This window comes from Peromyscus californicus, unplaced genomic scaffold (genome assembly GCF_007827085.1).
Source record: "Peromyscus californicus insignis strain IS unplaced genomic scaffold, ASM782708v3 Scaffold_18__1_contigs__length_77618521, whole genome shotgun sequence".
In the NCBI taxonomy this organism is placed as follows: domain Eukaryota; kingdom Metazoa; phylum Chordata; class Mammalia; order Rodentia; family Cricetidae; genus Peromyscus; species Peromyscus californicus.
The window spans coordinates 76225932-76246160 of NW_026294480.1; the positions used below are offsets into that span (position 1 = coordinate 76225932).

General features: G+C 41.1%; 1 protein-coding gene and 1 long non-coding RNA gene across 2 annotated transcripts in view; one reads left to right on the top strand and one right to left on the bottom strand.

Moving 5' to 3' along the window:
* The window catches only part of Spata9 (spermatogenesis associated 9), a 29118-nt gene extending 26223 nt beyond the window's left edge, over positions 1-2895 (bottom strand). Inside the window, exon 1 of the mRNA XM_052743733.1 lies at positions 49-2895. Within this exon, the coding sequence (XP_052599693.1) occupies positions 49-109 (61 nt within the window). The 5' untranslated portion in view covers positions 110-2895. The remainder of the gene's footprint in view (positions 1-48) is intronic.
* A 48-nt stretch (positions 2896-2943) lies between these two features.
* On the top strand, positions 2944-19964 carry LOC128113796 (uncharacterized). The gene is made up of 2 exons (XR_008219669.1): positions 2944-19247; positions 19738-19964. It is a non-coding gene; the product is annotated as an uncharacterized LOC128113796 (long non-coding RNA).
* Positions 19965-20229: the final 265 nt, after the last annotated feature.

Genomic DNA, 20229 nt, shown 5'->3' on the forward strand with positions numbered 1-20229 from the left:
CAGTTGTCCCCATGCCCACATCCCAGTTTACAGTAAGATTAGTCATACGTCTTCCAGAGAAGTTCTTCAGCACCTGCCCACATATCCACCCAATAGGTCTGACTTCCATGATGAGCTGTGACTTAGGTTCCAAGTGTTTAGCAAGTAGCAGGCCTGGGATAAGGATGTCCTGCTACTTAGGACGGCAGGCAAGGACAGAACCTGACACACTGCCAGAGTTCTTTGTTACTACACAATGGGGCCTCTGAGAACTTCTCACAGAACCTTCTGAAATATCTGTGGAGGTGGGAGGAAGAGGAATGTGTTTGGAGGCAGAGGGGAGGAGTGAGGAGCCGAAAAATGAACCACACTAGGAACTTCTATAATACAAAATGAGTTTTGTCCCCAGTTCTATAGTGGTACGGGAATTAATGAATCACCTGAGCACAAAGCTCCCTCTGAAGGCAGTTGGAAGTGATTTAAAAGAAATCACATAATGTCAAACACACACACACACACACACACACACACACACACACACACACACACACACACACACGCCATTAATTTGGAAAAACTTCTGACGAGATCGAGCTTCACCCAAATTGAGATCAATAGGTCGCATCAGGCAAAACTGTGAAGTTTTTGGTTTGTCTGCATTTCTTCAGTTTTTGCACACCTAGAAAATCATTGCCCCCCACTCACCATACAAGGAAAGAACTAAATATCAGGTCAATTTGATTGAGTTAGTGTGGATGAGTTAAAAATTGGTGGATTAAACGAAGTCTCATTTTACACTTAATAGTAGCTTGGTGGTTGTCTTCAGCAAGCTTGAGGCTGTGGCCAATGGAAGCTTGTTCATAGAAACTGTAGAAGAGAGATCACCAGAAGATCCCCACTATCACACTTTTCTCAGCCCTTAACCTGACTGTAAATACTCTCCACTATACATACCCACTTCTAGCCAAATACTACTCTATTGTGCTTTATTCTTTACTAGCTAACATTTCTCAAGAGCATACTTAGAGTTAGATATCATGCAGGGCTCTAGTGAAAACAATCTAATGAAATGAAGTCTGAACAGAACACCAGAGGTGGATGGGTAGATTGGGTTTTCAGCATAGAATTGACCCCTGATACCATGTGCTTTTATCAGCTTTCTGTGGAGAATATTTGAAAGAGAAAAGTGTATGGATTTCCAAGACTTAGGAAAAGGGATGTGAATCAGGGGCATGTTTATATTTAATTCTGACTATCAATAGCTTACACATATTTAATTAGGACAGTGAAGCAGCTATTCATATTTCCAAGCTTTATCTTAATTACAGACTCATGGAAAACTTCAAAAATAGCCAAGATCTCAATTACCCTTGACCCAGTTTTCCACAATAACGACATCTTATAAACCATAGCACAACAGCAAATCCTGAAGTACGATGTTGGTGTGACACTAAATTCATTCAGATTCCGGCAGTTTTATGTGCACTTATTTGAATGGATGTGTGTTTGGTTCTAAGCCATGTTCTCACACATATGGAATTATGTAATTTATCATCCTTACTCATTAAAATAGTTTTTTTTTCATTCTAGTTATTTACATTTCATAGAGAAACCATACTACAGGAACTTTAAAAAACGAAAGCATGAAATATAAATGTATTAAGTCTTATTGAAAGTATAAATAGTATTGCAACTCCTGGGAACTTAATTAATGTCTTAAATATTATCAGTTGTTTGCCATTTGCATGTTTTAATTACAAATTGCTATTATCATAGCCACTACAACTTGTAAAATGCTTTTTGGCTTCTTGTTAGCATGTTCGTAGCAGCTCAATTGATGGGACATTGACTTACCTTTCAGAGAACTAAAGTCAACTGACAAAATTATATTTCTTTTTAAATGGATTTTATACCTTTTGTTTGTTTAGATCCTCATTACAATAATCTTTAAAATGTAACTTAGTAAAAATATTTTTGTATTTTATTGATACTATTTCATGTCACAAAATTCAACTGTAACAAAAGCCATGAAGAGTTGACAGAATATATTGATCTAGACTTTTCTGGGAGCTCCGATGGGTTGTTGACTACTCCCAGTGTTATCAGCACAATGAGACCTACAATATTTAAAGTTCCTTCTACCCATGGTGGTCTACAGTTCCAGAGCAATGACCTCCAGGTCACTCAGCATCTTGACATGAAGCAGTAACTTGTGCAAATGAAACACTCTCAAAGGAGTTTGGGTCAGGCTCTTGCCTTAGCAGGCCAGTGACTGGAGAGACACAGCAAATCTGTGTCTCACTGTATTAACACCCTGTGAGCTTGGAAGGCTTAACATGGTACCACCAGCAGCTGCTTCCTCAAAGGACATGCAAACTTTAGACTATGGAAGAATAAATAAATAATTAACTGTGCTAACAAAAAATAACTTTAGTGTTTTAATGGAAATGTTACCCCATTATTTTTTAATAACTGGACAAAACATCACAAAGCATTACCATTTTGGCAGTGTTTATTGTTTAGTCCTGAGCTTCATTCCGATTGAATTAAGTCAAAGTATGTGATGCTCTCTTGTGGGCCAGGCAAAAAAAAATCTTCTTTGTAGAGAGAAAATAATAGTGGACCAGCTGCCAAGAAAAGTATTTGTAAACTAGATTCCCCCCACCAAAATCTGTAATTAATTTCATAAAAATAACAAGAGCCTTTTTTTTCTTTTTGCTTGAAAATATGCTAGAAGATTTCTGTGAGTCAGATTAGTGTGAGTAAATATTTTCAGGCTGAGAAAGTGCTGCTTTGTGAAAGTTGCCTGAAATGTAGCCTTTGAACAACAGTAACATTCACAGCTCAGCAGCTTACACATGCTTTACACCTCAATAAAAACACACAGCCAGAGCAAAGCTAGATTTCTAATTCAGTAATGTTAAAAAAAAAAAAAAAAAAAAAAGACCAAGAGTAGATTGAAGCACTTCATGATATTCCTTTTTACAAATAATTTTTTTTGTTGTTTTTGAAAAAGGGTTTCTCTGTGTAGCCCTGGCTGTCCTGGAACTCATTCTGTAGACCAGGCTGCCTGGAACTCAGAGATCCGCCTGCCTCTGCCTCCTGTGTGCTGGGATTAAAGGTGGGGGCCACCACTGCCAAGTTTTTCCTTTTTTTTTCTGACAAAGAAATTTTAAACTACATTTATTTATCTACACATGCACACATGTGAGTGTGTGTGTGTGTGTGTGTGTGTGTGTGTGTGTGTATGTGTGTGTGTGTGTGTGTGTGTGTGTGTGTGTGTGCTTGTGTGCACGCGGTCTCATGCATACCATGGTGAGTGCATGTGGAAGTCAAACGACAGCTTGTGGGAGTCCCTTCGTTCTTTCCACATTGTTGGTCTGAGGGATGCAACTCAGATCATCAGCTTACCAGCAAGCATCCTTATCTACTAAGCCACCTTGAAAGCCTCATGATGAAACTGTAGTGAACTAAAATTAGTGAAGTGTCTTCGTCACTGTTCTATTGCTAAAAAGACACCTTGACCAAGGCAATTCTTATAAAAGAAAACATTAGTTGGGGGTCTGCTTACAGTTTCAGATGGTTAGTCCATGATCATCAAAGCAAGAAGCAGACAGGTATGGTACTGGAGCAGTAGCTGAGAGCTTTGCATCATGATCTGCAGGCAACATGCAGATGCGTGCATGTGCGCGTGCACACACACACACACACACACACACACACACACACACACACACACGGCCTTTTTTGCACTTTTGAAACCTCAAATCCTACCTCTAGCGACACACCTCCTCAACAAGGCCATACCTCCTCAGCAATTCATCAACTGGTGTGCAAGCTGCAGAAGTATGAGCCGTGAGGTGGGAGGGTACTCTCATTCAACCACCTCATGAACTGTGTTTAAATCCTTAAACATTTCTCAGTAGCTTGTTTCATTTTAAATTATGCTAATAATTCCATATTATAATACCATGATTCTCTCAACGGAGAACTTAGAATTTGCTTTGAGTAAACAAATTTAATAGGTAAAAGAAAAAACAAAAAGGCTCACATCTTTCTAAGAGATAAAAGGCATGAAAAAATAAAATCAGCACATTTGAAAACATTGCAAAACAAAAACACTTACATTTGTATGTTATTGTCAACATTTTAACACAGGACTTGACTCCCTCTGAAGATCTAGAGTGCTTGTTTTCTTATATGCCAGAATAAAAATCCCGTCTCAAAGCACCGGCCAAGTGCTAGCACATGTCCTGGTCCTGGAAACCTCCTGTGTGCTGCACGCTCCCAGGATGCCTCTGGGAGGCAGGCCTTTCAGTGACACACAAAGGCATGAGGAGACTCCCACCATCTTTCCCAGCTGGAGAGGGGCAGAAAGAAGAGAAAGCCAAAGTTGCCTGACTAAACAATGTACACATTTTGAACATGCTCAGCACAAATCACTCCCGTTTCTCGATAAAGAACCTCCCCTGAGGTGCTCTGTTATATTACATACTTCATTCATTTCCTCAAGATTTATCATAAAGCATCATCTGTATTAAATTAATTCCTCACCAACAATTAGCTTTGTTGTTTTAAAAAAATGGTTGTTGACTGGGGATGTAACTCTGTGGTAAAACATTTGTTTAGCACTGGTGAGGCCCTGGGTTCTACCCCGAGCATAGCAAAATAAAATGAAACATAAAAAACCCTCCTAATTTTATGTATTATTTTAAAAATATTTTTATTTAATGTGCATGCATACATGCATAGAATATGTTTGTATCAAATGTGCCCCCACTCCCTCCCCTCCAATTCTTCACTTATCACTCACACTTTTCCCTCCCAACTTCATATTCTCTCTCTCCGCACATCCACTGAGTCCAGTTAGTATTGCCTGTACATGCACACGTATGGAGCCATCCACTGGAACACAGGCAGCCTCTCAGGAACTACATCTCTGAAGAAAACTGACTCTTCCTCCCCTAGCAGCCATCAGTTGCCAACAGCTCCTTAGACAGGGGTGTGACTTGATGATCTTCTTCCCCATCTATGCTGAGGTTTTTAACTGGCTTGAGTTTGTGCAGCTCATGTGCACACAGTCCTAACTGCGATGAGCTCATGTGTGCCCCGACAGTGTCAAAGCTCACGTGCACACACAGTCCTAACTGCGATGGCTCATGTGTGCCCCCGAGAGTGTCAAAGCTCACGTGCACACACAGTCCTAACTGCGATGGCTCATGTGTTGCCCCAACAGTGTCAAAGCTCAAGAATACTATTTTCTACTGACCTCTAGGTCCTCTGACTATGGTGATATTTTATTTGTGCCCTAACAAATAAAGCTTGCCTGAAAATCAAAAGGAAGAGCTAGCCACTAGTTAACCATAGAGGTCTGGAGGTCTGTACAGACAGACAGGAATAGATAGAGCTGGTTGGAGAGAGGAAATGATAAGGCAGGGTGGAAAGAGGAGCTCGCTCTCTCTCGGTGGAGGATTTCATAGAGGTAAGAACTAGTGGCTTGCTCTCTGCCTCTCTGATCTTTCAGCTTTTACCCCAATATCTGGATCTTGATTTTTTTATTAATAAGACCAGTTAGCAATTCGTGTTACATCTGACTCTTACAATCTTTCGACCTCCACTTCCAAAATTATCCCTGAAGCTCAGGGGAAGGAGTGTGATACAGATGTCCCATTTAGAGCTGAGCATTTTAGTCTCTGCATGTTGACCTGTTGTGAGCCTCTGTGTAGGAAGCTTCTGTGATGAGGGTTGATTTATACACTAGTCTATGGGTATAAAGATAAGAACTTAAGGGCCGTTTATCACTATGTTCTTTTAGAATAACAGTAATATGTTCTCCTCTAGGGCCTAGGACCTAGCCAGCCACAGTCTTTGGCCCACTTAACTGTACAGGCATGGGTTCTATCTTGTGTAGCAGGCTTTAAATCCAATCAGAAAGCGGCTGGTTACTCCCATAGCACTCATGCTACCAGTGACCATATCTTGCCAGGTCAGTTGCTGTTGTAGCTCGCCAGGTTCACAACTGAGTAAAATAGTTGATTACTTTTCTGCTCTGGTAGTAAGTATAGAACTTTCTAGCATTGTGAAAGTTACTCAGTAGAGATGAAGTTTCTGGGTCAGTATGGGTTTATTTCTCCATGTCCTGTAGTTCAGGTATGTAGTATATTCAGAATTAGAGTCTTACTGTCAAGTTTTAGAAGGTGTTCCAGGATATTTGAGCAAACTGTGTAAAGATATGTTGCTGTTTTATTTTGCCTGCCTAAGGCACCTGATTGGTTTAATAAAGAGCAGAATGGCCAATATCTAGGCAGGAGAGAATAGATGGGACTTCTTGGGAGAGAGAGGAACTCTGGGAAGCAGAGAAGTGAGAGACACCACTGAAACGTGGAGGGACGCAGACATACATTACGGAGGAAAGCTGACGAGCCACATGGCAGAATGTAGATTAACAGAAGCGGGTTAATTCAAGTTATAAGATCTCATTGTGAATAAGCCTAGGCTGGAGGCCAAGCCTCTATAATTAATAAGTCTCTGTGTCATTATTTGAGGGCTAGTGGACCCAGCAAGTCTGATTACATCTAGATAGCATGACCACACTGAGGAGAAGCCACGCCACCTGCGCCACGCAGTTACCACCTGGGTCTCTCTGTGACGACTCACAGTAGTCAGATGCTGCTAGCAGGGACTCTGGAAAAGAGGGCAAAACAACCTCCCAGAGCTGAGACCATTAGGTGTGGCTCCAGCTGCTGCCTACAGACCTAAGAGGACAGAGCCAGCCGCCAGCACCATGTGCTAAGTGGAACCATGCTGTTTAAGGTTTGGCTCACACAATCAGAGAAGGCTGCAGACACAAAAAACCAGGTCCAGAAGAAAAACAATCAAACAAATAAAAACCTCTGAACAAGTACAATATGTTGGAAAATGTACTTAGATACTAAAGAAAAAAAATAAAATGGGTATAAATAGTCACAAAAAAATTAAAAATTAAAAATAGTAAAGCCTTTTAAAAAAAGAGTGCCATAATATAAAAAGAATAAGCCATGTAAAGACGGGAAATACTCAGGGCATCTGGATCCTGTGTGGTGCTTTGTTGACTTTGAATTTTTGAATGCTGAGGAGAGAAAGACAAACTGCTGAGAGACACTGGATTGTAGAAAAAAATGCCAAGTTAAACCACCCTATATGTTTTAAGATGTCTTAACTTTAGAATGGAAGTCAGAAAATGTGTTGTGTTGGGGGAGAGGTTGTGCCTTTGTTTACAGAGGAAACAAAAAGCTATGGATTCCTTCAAAAGTAATGAAGATCTGATTTTAATAGGGGAGACCTGAAGCTGCAGACATGAAGGAAGAAACCAAGAAAAACCACAAGACAGGTGACATAAAGGCTGATCCCTCAACATGGGAACATCTCTGAGACTGGATGAGAGAAGATAAATCTTGTTGGCCACAGAGTCCTCATGACGTATTATTACATGCCATCCTTTTTCATACTGTATGGATGGAGATTTATGTTAAAGTTTGGTTATACAGTCCAAATGGACTTATAAAGTTGACAGATGTCTTTTATATGCTCAAACATAGAACACAGAATCATCTTTAGCTGATTTGTGCATAGTGTACGTTCCATATTTGTATTAATGCAGCTATGTATATTACTTTTAAAAATTTGTGTGTTTTTAGAACAAAAGGACCAGTCCTCAATGAAGACAAGTATCCCAACTGATCCAGCCTCTCAGAATGTCTCTGTTGCAGTTTCCTCAAAATTCTACATCCAGAATAACTTCAAAGTATCTAGTTGAGATGGTCCAGCCTCACAGACTACTCCAGCCAGAACTTCAGTTAAGCCCTGCACTTTGCCGTCACAGAGACCGGACAACAAGTGACACAGCTAGCTCTCCCAGGATTTGACCATTATCCCGATTTCTCAGGGTCTCCTAAAGGTGCCATAACCCACAGACAGCAGGAAGTAATTTAAGAACATGTTGTTCACATTCCCAAGAGGTGGGGTGGGTGGTTTTTGGTCATTCGGTAGGTTATGAATGTTTGTCATTGTTTAGGGGGGTTGGTTGCAAGTTGTTACTGGTGATGGTTGGAAAAAACTAAGCAAAGGAGGTTAGATTCAGGGATCTCTTTCTGAAAAGAAAATGGGGGGACATAGGAATGGTAAGTAAACAAGAGTGTTGGCAATAGCCTGCAACATTTGGGAGGGTGGTCTAAGGGATTCCACTGACCAGACCTTGAAAGAAAGTGACTCATGCCTGGCATTGGGTTTTTAATTTGAGAGCCCATGTTGTCTGGGGCAGGCATAGTTTTCATGCTATAATGTAACATAAATAAACCCTTTCATATATGTATGTGTGCATATGTATATATGTATGTGTGCATATGTATATATGTGTATATGCATGTATATGTGTGTGTATGTGTGTGTGTATATGTGTGTATGTATATGTATATGTGTATACATATGTGTGTATGTATATATGTATGTATGTGTATATGTGTGTAGATGTATATATGTGTATATATGGGTATATATGTGTATATGTGTATATGTGTGCATATGTATATGTATATATATGTGTATGTGTGTGAGTGTGTGTATTTAGGAAGATACTACAGTAGTGAGTTTCCATATGGAGTTTTAGAGCTTTGTAGTGTTAGTTATCATTCTCCATGGTCCCTCCTCTTCCCTGACCTCCTATTGAGACCTTCCTATTCTATTACACCCCCTTTTCTCTTCACACCAGCTGCATTCTATCTCCATTTTCTTGAAATTCCCTCAGGCCCTAATTAGTTTCCTGTTTTCTGTGAGTATTCCAATTTAAACACACATGTCTAAAAATTCAAAGCCAACATCCGCATACAAGGGAAAACATGCAGTCTTTCTGGGTCTGAGTGGCCCCACTAGGAATGATTATTTATAGCTCCAGCCATTTACCTGAAAATTTCATTTTTCTTAATAGCTGAATAATAATCTATTGTGTACATGAACCACATTTTTATAATCCATTCATCTGTTGATGGCATCCAGGCTGTTGCCATTTTCTGGCTATTGTGAACCTAGTAGTAATGAACGTGAATACACAAGTATCTCTTTAGCACAATATGCCGTCCTTCGTGAATATGCCCAGAGTGGAAATTCACGCTGATTTCCACTGTGGTGGCATCGTTTTCACTCCCATCAGCAGTTCCTGGTCCATTTGTTATTGCTTGTTTTTCTAATCGTGGCCATTCTGACTAGGGTAAGTCAAACCTTTTCATTTGCATTCCCCTGAGGGCTAAGAATGTTGAAGAATTTAAAAAAAAATAGTTCTTGGTCATTTGTATTCCTTCTTTTGAGAACTCTCTGTTCTATGCCCATATTTTTAATTAGGTTGTTTTCTTGTTATTTAATTTTTGCATTCTTTGTATATTTTAGATACTAACCCCTTGTTAGATGTATAACTGATAAAGGTTTTCCTTGTTCTTTAGGCAGGTTCCTCTTCACTTGAATAATGGTGTTCTTCAAGTCCCTATATAGACCTTTGTTTAGACTGATTAGTGACAAATCCTTGATGATCCATTTGTTTCCTTTAGCTACAAAGCTGTCCTGAATAAGAGTGCACACAGATACTTCCTGAAGGGACATAAGACCTCAAGAAAACCCTCTGCTTTCTACTCCAGCAGTAAATTAAGCTGATTGTCTCCAGGTTAGCTCTGTTTTTAACATGCAAATTTAATTTTACTGCCTCATGTTTGTTTTAGAAATTGGAAATGCAGGCAACTTCTCTACTTCTCAGTCTTAGTTAAGAAGAAACTCTGAGACCATTGTTCAAACAGTCAATAATATATTTTACACACATATATGTGTAAGATTTGGCCTCAAGAGTAAATCTTCATTGAATTTTCCCTTAATAATCCCATTTAATAACTAAGGAGGCAATGTCCATATGACCAAAGACAAGTCTTATCAGGGACTTTGTGGAACACGACAGGACAATGTAGAGTTTGAATTGCCTTTGGTCTGCACCATGGTTAATTTTATGCATCAATTTGCCTAGGTAATGGTGTCCATATATTTGGTCAAACATTAATCTCAGTATTTCTGTGTAGGTACCTTTTTTTTTAAAGGAGATTAACATTTAAACTGATGGAATTTGAGTAAAGAAGATTACCTTTCTAGTTATGGGTGGGTCTCATCCAACCAATTGAAGATCTAAATGTCTAAAGATTAATCTCCCCCAAGCAAGAAGGAATCCTATCAGCAAACTGCTGTGGTGATATTTTGAACAAATAAAATTTGCTTGGAGATCAGAGGACAGAACAAGCCACTAGATTAAACATAGAGGCCAGGCAGTGGTGGCACACAACTTTAATCCTAGCACTCAGGAGGCAGAGGCAGAGATCCATCTTGATCTCTGTGAGTTCAAGGCCAGGTTGGGCTACACAAGATAATCCAGTCTAAAAGAGAAACAGAGCCAGGCAGTGGTGTCACATACCTTTAATCCCAGCACTTGGGATCACACACCTTTAATCCCAGCACTTGGGATCACACACCTTTAATCCCAGCACTTGGGATCACACACCTTTAATCCCAGCACTAGGAAGGTTGAGACAGGAAGTGATATGGCTGGGCAGAGAAAGGAATATAAGGTGGGAGGAGACAGGACTATCTCAGACTGAGGAGTTGGTGAGGTAAGACGTGGTGGCTGTGGCTTGCTCTGCTTCTCTGATATCTGGCTCTGGGTTTTTATTATAAGATCATTTAGGATTCATACAACAAACTGCCTTTGAGGTCAAAGCTTACCAGCTGTGGTAGTTTAAATGAAAATGACCCCCATAGGCTCATAGGGAGTGGTACTATTAGGAGGTGTGGCCTTGTTGAAGGAAATGTGTCACTGGGATGGGCTTTGAGGTTTGAGAAGCTCAAGCCAGGCTCAGCGGCTCACTCACTCTCCCTGCTGCCTGCAGACCCAGACGTAGAGCTCTCAGCCCCTCTCCAGCCCCATGTCTGCCTGTGTGCCCCGATGCTTCCCACCATGCTACTCTATTGGCTTTGAATTCGTCAAGTCTTCCCAGTTTCATGGACCAATTTCTTTAAACAATCTTTTTCTCTCCCTCATACACCTAGTTCTCTTTACTGGAAGCCCCCTGATTGTATCAGTTCATGACAAAGTCAACCAGCTGACCTCTGGACTGACCTCTGGGAACTCTTTAGGAAAGGAAACCAGGCTGAAAAGTTCCCTGTCTCATTTAGCTCCTTCTGAGATCTACATCAACTGAATTCACTGGAAGCCCAGGCCAGAGCAGGTACAGAGAGGAGTCCTACAAATCTAGACTCCTAGCATGCAAAGCAAGGTAGAGCAGAGTAAGAGGATGAGAGGGGAAGAAAACATGGACCCTCAAAGAAAACCTGATCACTATTAAGACTTCACTATGGTGGTCACCTCTAGAAGGATGGGATGGTCCATTTAGGAGGGATGTGGACAGTGGAATTATTTCCTTGATGTGAATGATGGGCACAATAATTATTCATTATTCTGATCATACTTTCCCCCTCTACCAACTTTCCCCAGATCCTTCCCACCTCCCTATCCACCCAACTCCACACCGTTTCCCTCCCTCTAAAAAAAGCAAACAAATATAAGACAACAACAACAAAAACAAGAAGTACAGACACAAAACCATAACAAAAGAAACAGAAACAAAAATAAACAAGCCAAAGACCAACAAGACGAAAAATCTCCGAACAAAGCAAAATGAGACAGAAAAACTCAAAGTACCGTTAAGTTAGTTTGGTGTTAGTCAACTACTTCGAGGCCTGGAGCATGACCTGAAGTGTGATTAATACAGCATGTGACTTCCTTTGCCAGGAGGTATCACTTGCAGATAGCTTCTTGGTTAGGGGTGGGAGCCAGTGTCTACTTCTCCCTCTCGGCACTGGGACCCCATCTAGCTTGAACCTTTGTGGTTCTTGTGCATGCTGTCACAGTCTCTGAGTTTACAAGTGCAACAGTCCTGTTGTGTCTAGAGGGACACTGTTTCCTTGAGATTCCTGCTCAAAGAACCACAGCACCTCCTGAAACTGTTACCCTGAGGCCAACCTTTTCCGTACAGACCTTCAGGGGATTTTCACCTAACCTACAGTAGGATTCATACTGCATTTTGACTATAGGAGGAGGAAAAGGGTATGTGTGGCTGTGTATAAATTTGCTGGCTTGGTGGTAAGAAGCAGAGGGGAATCCTTTGTAAACCAATGCTTACTTTTTCTCTGTAACATGGAATATGAGAATGAATAAAGAAATGTCAAAGTTAAAGATGGAAAAAGGAGAAAGTCTGTACCACATCTGAGAGCCAAAGGTTAACTTGGATTACCAGATTAATACTATATGACACTGAAGTTAAGGGACCATGAACTTACATGCCATCAACGCACACAAATTATGACTTTCTACACAGTGATGTTTGAATGAGAATGGTCCTGTAGGCTCATATGTTTGAATGCTTGGTCCCCAGTTGTTGGATCTGTTTAGGAAGGATTAGGGGGTGTGGCTTTGTTGGAGAAGGTATGTCATTGGAGGTGGGCTTTGAGTTTCAAAAGCCTAGGCCATTCCCAGTTCCTCTGTCTCTCTCTTTCTCTCTCTCGTGTTTGTGGATCAGATGTGAGCTCTCAGCTACCACTCCAGAGCTGTGCCTGCCTGCCAGCCATGCTCCTTGTTGTGACAGGCATGGATTCCAACCCTCTGGAACTTTAAGCAAACCCTCAATAAACTCTTTATAAATTACTTTGGTCATGAGATCTTATCACAGCAATAGAAAAGTAACGAAGACATACAGTGATGCTTCATAATCCAGATATGAAAAGTCAGATACCTACATGGATCCAGTTTTAGAATAGAATGGGAGGGAGAGAGGGAAGAAAGGAGGGAGAGAAAGAAATAAAGAGAGACTATGAGGATGTGATAAATGGTACATAAAGAAAGAAATAAAAACAAAAGACTAGCTAAGATGGGGAGAAAAGAAAGATCCAGAGTTCAGACATCTTGTGAGAATGTGAGCAGGTAGTATGTGAGTGATGAATACAGATGGCTGGAGGCTGCTCATCCAGGGTGTCTTGGGTTTTTATTTCTGTGAAGAGACATAACTGACCATGGTAACTCATACAAAGGAAACATTTAATTGTGTTGGCTCACATACAGTTCAGAGGTTCAGTCCATCATGGTGGGGAGCATGACGGCATGCAGGCAGGCATGGTGCTGGAGAAATAGCCGAGTGTCATACATCTTGCAGGCAACAGGAAGTTGACTGACACACTGAGCAGTATCCTGAGTATATGAAACCTCAAAGCCCCCCCACACACACACACAGTGACACACTTCCTCCAACAAGGCCATATCCATTCCAACAAAGCCACACCCCCTAATAGTGCCACGCCCTATGAGATTATGGGATTATGGACTAATTACATTCAAACCACCACACAGGGTATCAATTATTTGAATGTGTTGTCTTAGATATCCATACAGAGAATGATCCTCCATAGTTGTGCTTTTGGTTTTGAATGAGTTAATTTGTTAAGGATATAGCAAGCAAGAGTCCAAGAATAAAACAGCAAACAGACACTTACATCATCCTACAAAAGTGGCCTGGAGAAACTGAAAATAAAACCACCAGCTAGAGCCTCTGATGCACAGAGAGATTCCCAGGCAGAAGTCTTCCAGGTGAGACTTGCAATGTGCCATTCCCACCACATTTATTTTATGTCACGAGATAGCAGTAGCTGAGGCTTTCACTTTGGGAAGAAGCCTTCAAATCACTTACCTCCTAGCTGTGCTCAAGGACACAATGCTTTTACTCAAATGTAATTCGAAAACTCAATCCACTCCCTCTGATCTCAAGGAAATAGTGTGTTCATGTCTGTGTTATTTTCAGCTCTCCTTTTTCCTTTTCACAGGCAAAGGGATGGTGGTGCATTCAGCCCATCCCCATCAGGGGAGCTTGGAGGATATTTTAAGGTCTTGAATCTGAAGGTAGCGGGTAGGCAACCCCATCTCTACAGACAGCTTCTTCGTTTAAACAGAGCATGACAACTTACTAATACAATGTGTATTACAGATGTGGAGTTGTTGCAGATGGTGACAAAGTTTCAGGTCTGGCTATGTGTAGATAAAGTAGAATGGTGGTGAAGGTCACCAAAAATAAAGAGGCTCAGGTATGGAAAGGGAATTCAAGTGGTCAGGGAGATCATTGAGACTTCGGACACATCTGTGTTTGAGGGAAAGAGTGAGAGGCAGATACGGGGCATTTAAGGAATGCTGGGTGGTAAAAGGACTGATGGGGAACGGCTAACCGAGGGCAGTAGGAGAGAGGAGGAAGTGTATGCAGATGCCTCTCTTGGATTTCAGGAGAACAGAAGAAGAAAGGTCTGATTTCTCCATCTGGCCTAAACAAAATTCAAGAAGGAAGACTGGAAAAGATTGGCAACAAGCCAAAGCCTGGGTCAACCTAGCTGACCAGAGTAAGATACGAAGGGGAAGTTGCATGTTGTACTAGTGATGTGAGAAACTGGGGCATGCTAGCTTCAACTGGCTCGACTTTTCACAAATTTGCATTAGTAACACCTTGATATTAGGTAATGGGCAATATTTGGTGACCTATCTGCCCAGCTTCACTGAAGAAGATCCTAAAAGATTCTCAATGTTTATGTTCCTCCTTGATAGAAGAATCTGATAGCAGGAAACACAAATGCCTTGCACGTACCTGTTCAGAGAGGCATGGGATTCCTAGAAAGAACCAGAGTGGGTTTGTGCCCATGACTACTGGATGATCCTCTTGTATAATGCTGTCAGGAAGCTAGTTTACCAGTCTTTGCAAAATGGCTCAAGCTGACATCAGAAGAGACAACTTCAGAACATGGGTCAAGGCAAAAATTGGCTTAAGGCAATTTGCTCTGAAAAAATAGTGTTTCTATTACAGTTCAGTGATGCCACAAATGCAGTTAAGATGTTCAAAATATCCCCCGAATCAAACTGACAGGCACCCTAGGTGCTTAACTAATGTTTACTGACGTGAAGACAGTAACAGGGGAAGAAAAACGTTGGGTGCGTAGAGTTGTTAGTCCCTCTGATGGTTCGAGCGGGATTGCAGAGTGCATAGTGTCCTGTTGATGCCCTAGTGGGAGCCATGTGGGGCATCTTTACAGAAGTAAAGTTTGTGGACTTGCAATGCTGAGGAATGAGCTTTGGAAAATGTGAGCTAAGTGAGGCAATGTCATCCTGCCATCCTGTCAGGCCAGCTGGCCTCTCCCCATGACATTTCTAGCCTGATTGTTTAGAACAGCAATTTCATTTAAATCACTTTGATTTTCTTCAATAAAAATTCTGGAAGCCATGAAAGGGATTTGTAGCAAAATATTGTTGTAATCAGAGTAATATAAAAGAACTGAGTAATGTATTAGGGCATAGCCATTAATAAAATAAACTGACCTGGAAATGCCTCCTAACCCCAGAGTCTAGCATGCAGTTACTCTACAACAGAAGTTCTCAACCTGTGGGTCAAGACCCCTTTGGAGTCACACATCAAATATCCTACATATCAGATATTTACATTATGATTCATAACAGTAGCAAAATTACAGTTATGAAGTAGCAGCTAAATAATTTAATGGTTGGGGGTCACCACCATATGAGGAGCTGTGTCAGAGGGATGAAAACCACTGCTCCAGAGAATCTCTAGCAGTTGGGATGGTTGTAAAGCTACAGCTAGTGAAGACGGAAATGCTCACTGACACAGCAGGAAGCAAAGTAAACTCGGCTTAAAAAACTGTTGGCTTTTTTAAGTCATGCTTTGTTGTTCTTGTGTTGTACCAGGGTTATATATTTCTGCACGTCTTACTTCTCAGCATAGGCTTTCTGCAGTTCTAAAGTTAGGTTTAATCGTCTGTGAAAACATATTCCCCTCAACATGATGAATATTCTAATAACAATTACCCATGATTATTTTGATGCAGTTCATTCACCCACAAGCAGTTAGCTTCTTGTTAGCCAGTTCAACAGAAATACCATTTCTTGCTAGATTTCACCTGATGCAAAAGAGTTTTGACCCCTCAGAATTCAATAGATCTCCTTACAATGAAATTTGCCAAATTTCATAATAGCAAACCAAAGTACATGAAACATACACACAGCAAACACAACATCTTTAAATGCACCTGTTGGTGATCTAATGCTTCCTTTATTTAGTTGTTTGTTTGTATGAGATAGGATCTTAATATGCAGCTATGGCTGTCCTGCAACTCCCTATGTAGACGATACTGGCCTAGAACTCACAGAGATCCATCTGTCTCTGCCTCCCTCATGCTGAGAAGATGTGTTTGTTTTGATTTGATGTGTATGAGTGTTTGCTTATGAGTATGTATGTGCACCACTTGTGTGCCTGGTGCCCACAGAGGCCAGAAGACTTCAGTTCCCCTGTATCCTTGGAGTTACAGGTGATTGTGAGTCACCACGTAGGTGCTGGAAACTGAACCTGGGTCCTCCCCAAGAGCAGCCAGTGCTCTTAACCTTTGAGCCATCTCTCCAGTCCCATTTTTACATAAGTCAGTAAGGATGTTCTATGACTCAAAGGCAAAAAACTCAAGGAGACTTGAAATACGTTTATGCTTGCAGCTTCTGCTGTAGCCTGGGTAGAAGTTCAGGAGTGGAGTGCTGGAGAATTTATTCAGGCATCTGGTTGAAGATGCTTCCAAGGAAAAGTCTCAAAATCTTTGCTTGCTGATGGGATTAGTCTAGAAGCACTTTCTTTGGTTTTCCATATTTACCACTTCACAGAAAAAGGTCTCTTATCTTTCAACACAGATTGAATCCTGATCCTAAAACAGGCAGGAACTTACATAACACAAGAATGTCTTGAAGGAGAACCTCTAATAAGCCCTTCCTTAGCAGAAACAACAGCGACTCTGTGGTACCTGAAATGTTTCCTGTTGAGGAGGGGATATGGATCCGGCTACCTCAGAGAAAAAAACTTAGCTGGGGAAAAAAATTACCCAAATCCAGATGTTTTAATTCAATGAGAGAATATCAATGAAAGTTAATACCAGAATTCAGGATTAATGTTTAAAATTAAAATTAGCATTTATTTTCTAAAATTTTTTAACTCTTATTTTTATTTTATGTGTATGGGTCTTTTGTCTACATGTACGTCCACACTTCTTGTGCATGCAGTGCCCATCAAGGCCAGAGGTCAGCAGATCTCCCCTTCTCCCTGTAAATTGGAGCCAGCTGTTGGATGCCATGTGGGTACAGGGACTTGAACCTGGTTTGTCTGGTAGAGCGACCAGTGCTCTTAATCACTGAGCCATATCTCCAGCCCCCAATGTTTACAATTTTTAATGGAGCTTTGAAGAGGAAAAGAAAGCCAGTATCACTAAAAACATGCCCGAAGGGATCATCAAAGGCAACAAACAATAAGAGGATGCAGAAAGCACGTGTCATTAAGATATGCTACGGGTTATTTTGTTTTGCTTTTATTTTCTTCTTCTTTTTGGATACAGACTCTGTTGTAGCCCGGTCTGGTCTTGGTTTCCCTATGTTGCCAAGACTGTCCTTGAACTCCTGAACCCTTATGAAGCCTGGCTAAGATAAGTTAAAAGTTTGAAATGCCTTGGCCAATTTAATATTTAATGGCACCAACTGGAGTCTCAGAAAGAGAGATGTTTCTATTGCTAGTCACTGTAAAATACAGTTCTAACTGCAGGCAGGATTATAGGCTCAGAAGGGCTGTCGTGGCAGAGGGGTCAGGTGACCTGGGTTGTGACGATTTTGAATGAGAGGAAAAGAACAGTTCAAAGCACGCCTGTGAAGTCTTCTAGCTGGGGTAATGCCCAGGGACTGCCATCGTGGAGATTAGAGTTCCTGCAACAGCAAGCTGGGGGTGGGGGTGGGGGATGCCAGGCTGCGGCCGGCACCAGGAGAGCCTGCCATTTGAATTTCAAAATGGTTAGTGGTTGCAGTGACAGCCAGAGTGCGGTGGGGATAAAAAACATCTATTGTAGTGCATTAGAGTTCTCCAAAAAAACGTTTTATATCATTTAAAGATAGTGTGTCATGTTTCTGCATGAGTACAAGTCAAAAACTTCACAAAAATATAGTGAATAAATGAACCGCATCATTGGGGCCTGATAGCCATACCTGTGCTTACAACATTGGAAATTATATTCTATAGTAGAAAGGGGTTTCCAGCTTTTCAATAGTAAATAACAGAGCTGGAATCCTAAAGGCCATACAACCAGATTTCTAAATAACAGAGCCGGGATCTTAGAGGCCACACGACCAGACCTCTTTGAAGTTCAACACTTTGAAAAATGCTAGGAGTCCTAATTCAAAGGAACATATGTTCTATTACTTATTCAACATTTTTAACTAAAATAGAGCAGTTCTTTGAAAGCCCGTTATCTATCTACATTTAACACAGTGGCTAGTTGTGTTTTTCAACTAGAGAGAGGCACAACTTTGCCAGATCTTTTCTGAATTGGGGGGGATGTGTGACTGGATGTGCGTGTGACAAGAACCTGCGTTCTCCTGTGGCTTCTACAAACAGCACAGTTGAAGGTGGAAATCTTGCCATTTGGAAGAAACCCACACAGCTGAAACAAAATGCAGCTGTAGGCCTCCACTGGAGGATCACTCGAAATCAAATGAGTAAGACTGTTGGAGAATATTATCTCAAGGCGTCTTACTTTCGTTTATGCAGAATTCCACCTCAACCTTTGATTCTTGAGTTCTTTAGAGGGAGAGAGGTTTAGTTAAGTTCCCTTCGTAGCTTTGCAAGGGTTGGAGCTGGCAGGGTTGCAGTTGCTGATTCAGACAACTGTGGCTTAAAAGGCAGCAGCCATTTCAAAAAAGGACAAGAAAAGCCAGTGTTCCTTTTGCCTAACCAAAAAGTTTCAACCAGATGTCTGGCCTTGGCAAAAGAATTTACTGTTTCCAGTGAACTACTTGCAAGATCTTATTGGCTGAGTGGCTAATCTCATGATTTTGTACATAATTTTACAAATCTTATCTCTCATTAGATTAGTTAAAACAATATGAATACAGTTTGCCCCTGAAGGCTGAAATTCTAGGCAAGGGCTGCGGTTTACCTGTGTTAGCCCCCCACCTCCCTTTCTTAAGGTTTCTCTGCTTTTTTCATCTTAAAGCTAGCCAAAGTCCTCTGTTCGGCTTCCGGGAGGGCGGAGCTTCATTGTGTGTCCTTTGGAGGTTGCCTCTGGAGCACAGTTGAAGGCATCAGCTGGTAAGCTACTGGGGTTTTGACAGAACATTCCACAAGAATGGAACTTTAAACAACCTCCTGAGAGATTTATTAATCACACTCTTACATTACTGTCAGGACATTAGGAATACAATAAAACATGCTGAAAGAGAAAAGTTTCAGAAGATGAGATAATTGTAAATGATATTTTGAATAAAACACTTATTATTACAGGGATGCAGATATAACTCCACTGGTAGAGTGCTTATCTAGCATGTAAAAACCCTAGGTTTGATTCCCCAGTACCATATATGTTAGGAATGGTGGTTCACGCCTATAATCTTAACATTTGGGAGGTAGAGGCAGTGAGTTCAGGAGTTCAAGGTCATCCTCAGTTATATAGTGACTCTGAGGCCAGCCTGGTGTATATGAAACCCTGTTTCAGAAACAGAAGTAGATAAATATGGTATGTGTACACACACACATACACATATATTAATACAGAATATATCTCTCTCTTTTTTTTTTAAAGGTTTATTTATTATACAGTGTTCTGTCTCCACATATCCCTGCAGGCCAGAAGAGGGCGCCAGATCTCATTACAGATGGTTTTCAGCCACCATGTGGTTGCTGGGAATTGAACTCAGGACCTTTGGAAGAGCAAGCAGTGCTCTTAACCTCTGAGCCATCTCTCCAGCCCCAGAATATATCTCTTTAAAATGTAATGCTTAATAAAGTCTTCTAGGCAGAACAACTGAATGTGTCTGATTAGCTTTAATTCTTGGTTGACACCATGATACAGTCACGCCAACATGTGACTAGTCCATTTATTAGGTGCTCTGAGAAGAGTTCTCACAGGTGTACGGCTTCCATGGAAGAGCTGCTTTGTGAGCTGGCTTGCTCTACGTGACGTTTATTTTCCAGTGCCATCAGCTATTACACAAAAATGTTGGTTGACATTTGATAAGCACATTTCCATCTTGCCTAAAGTTGCTTCTGTGTTCCAGCAAGCTTATCAGAAGGT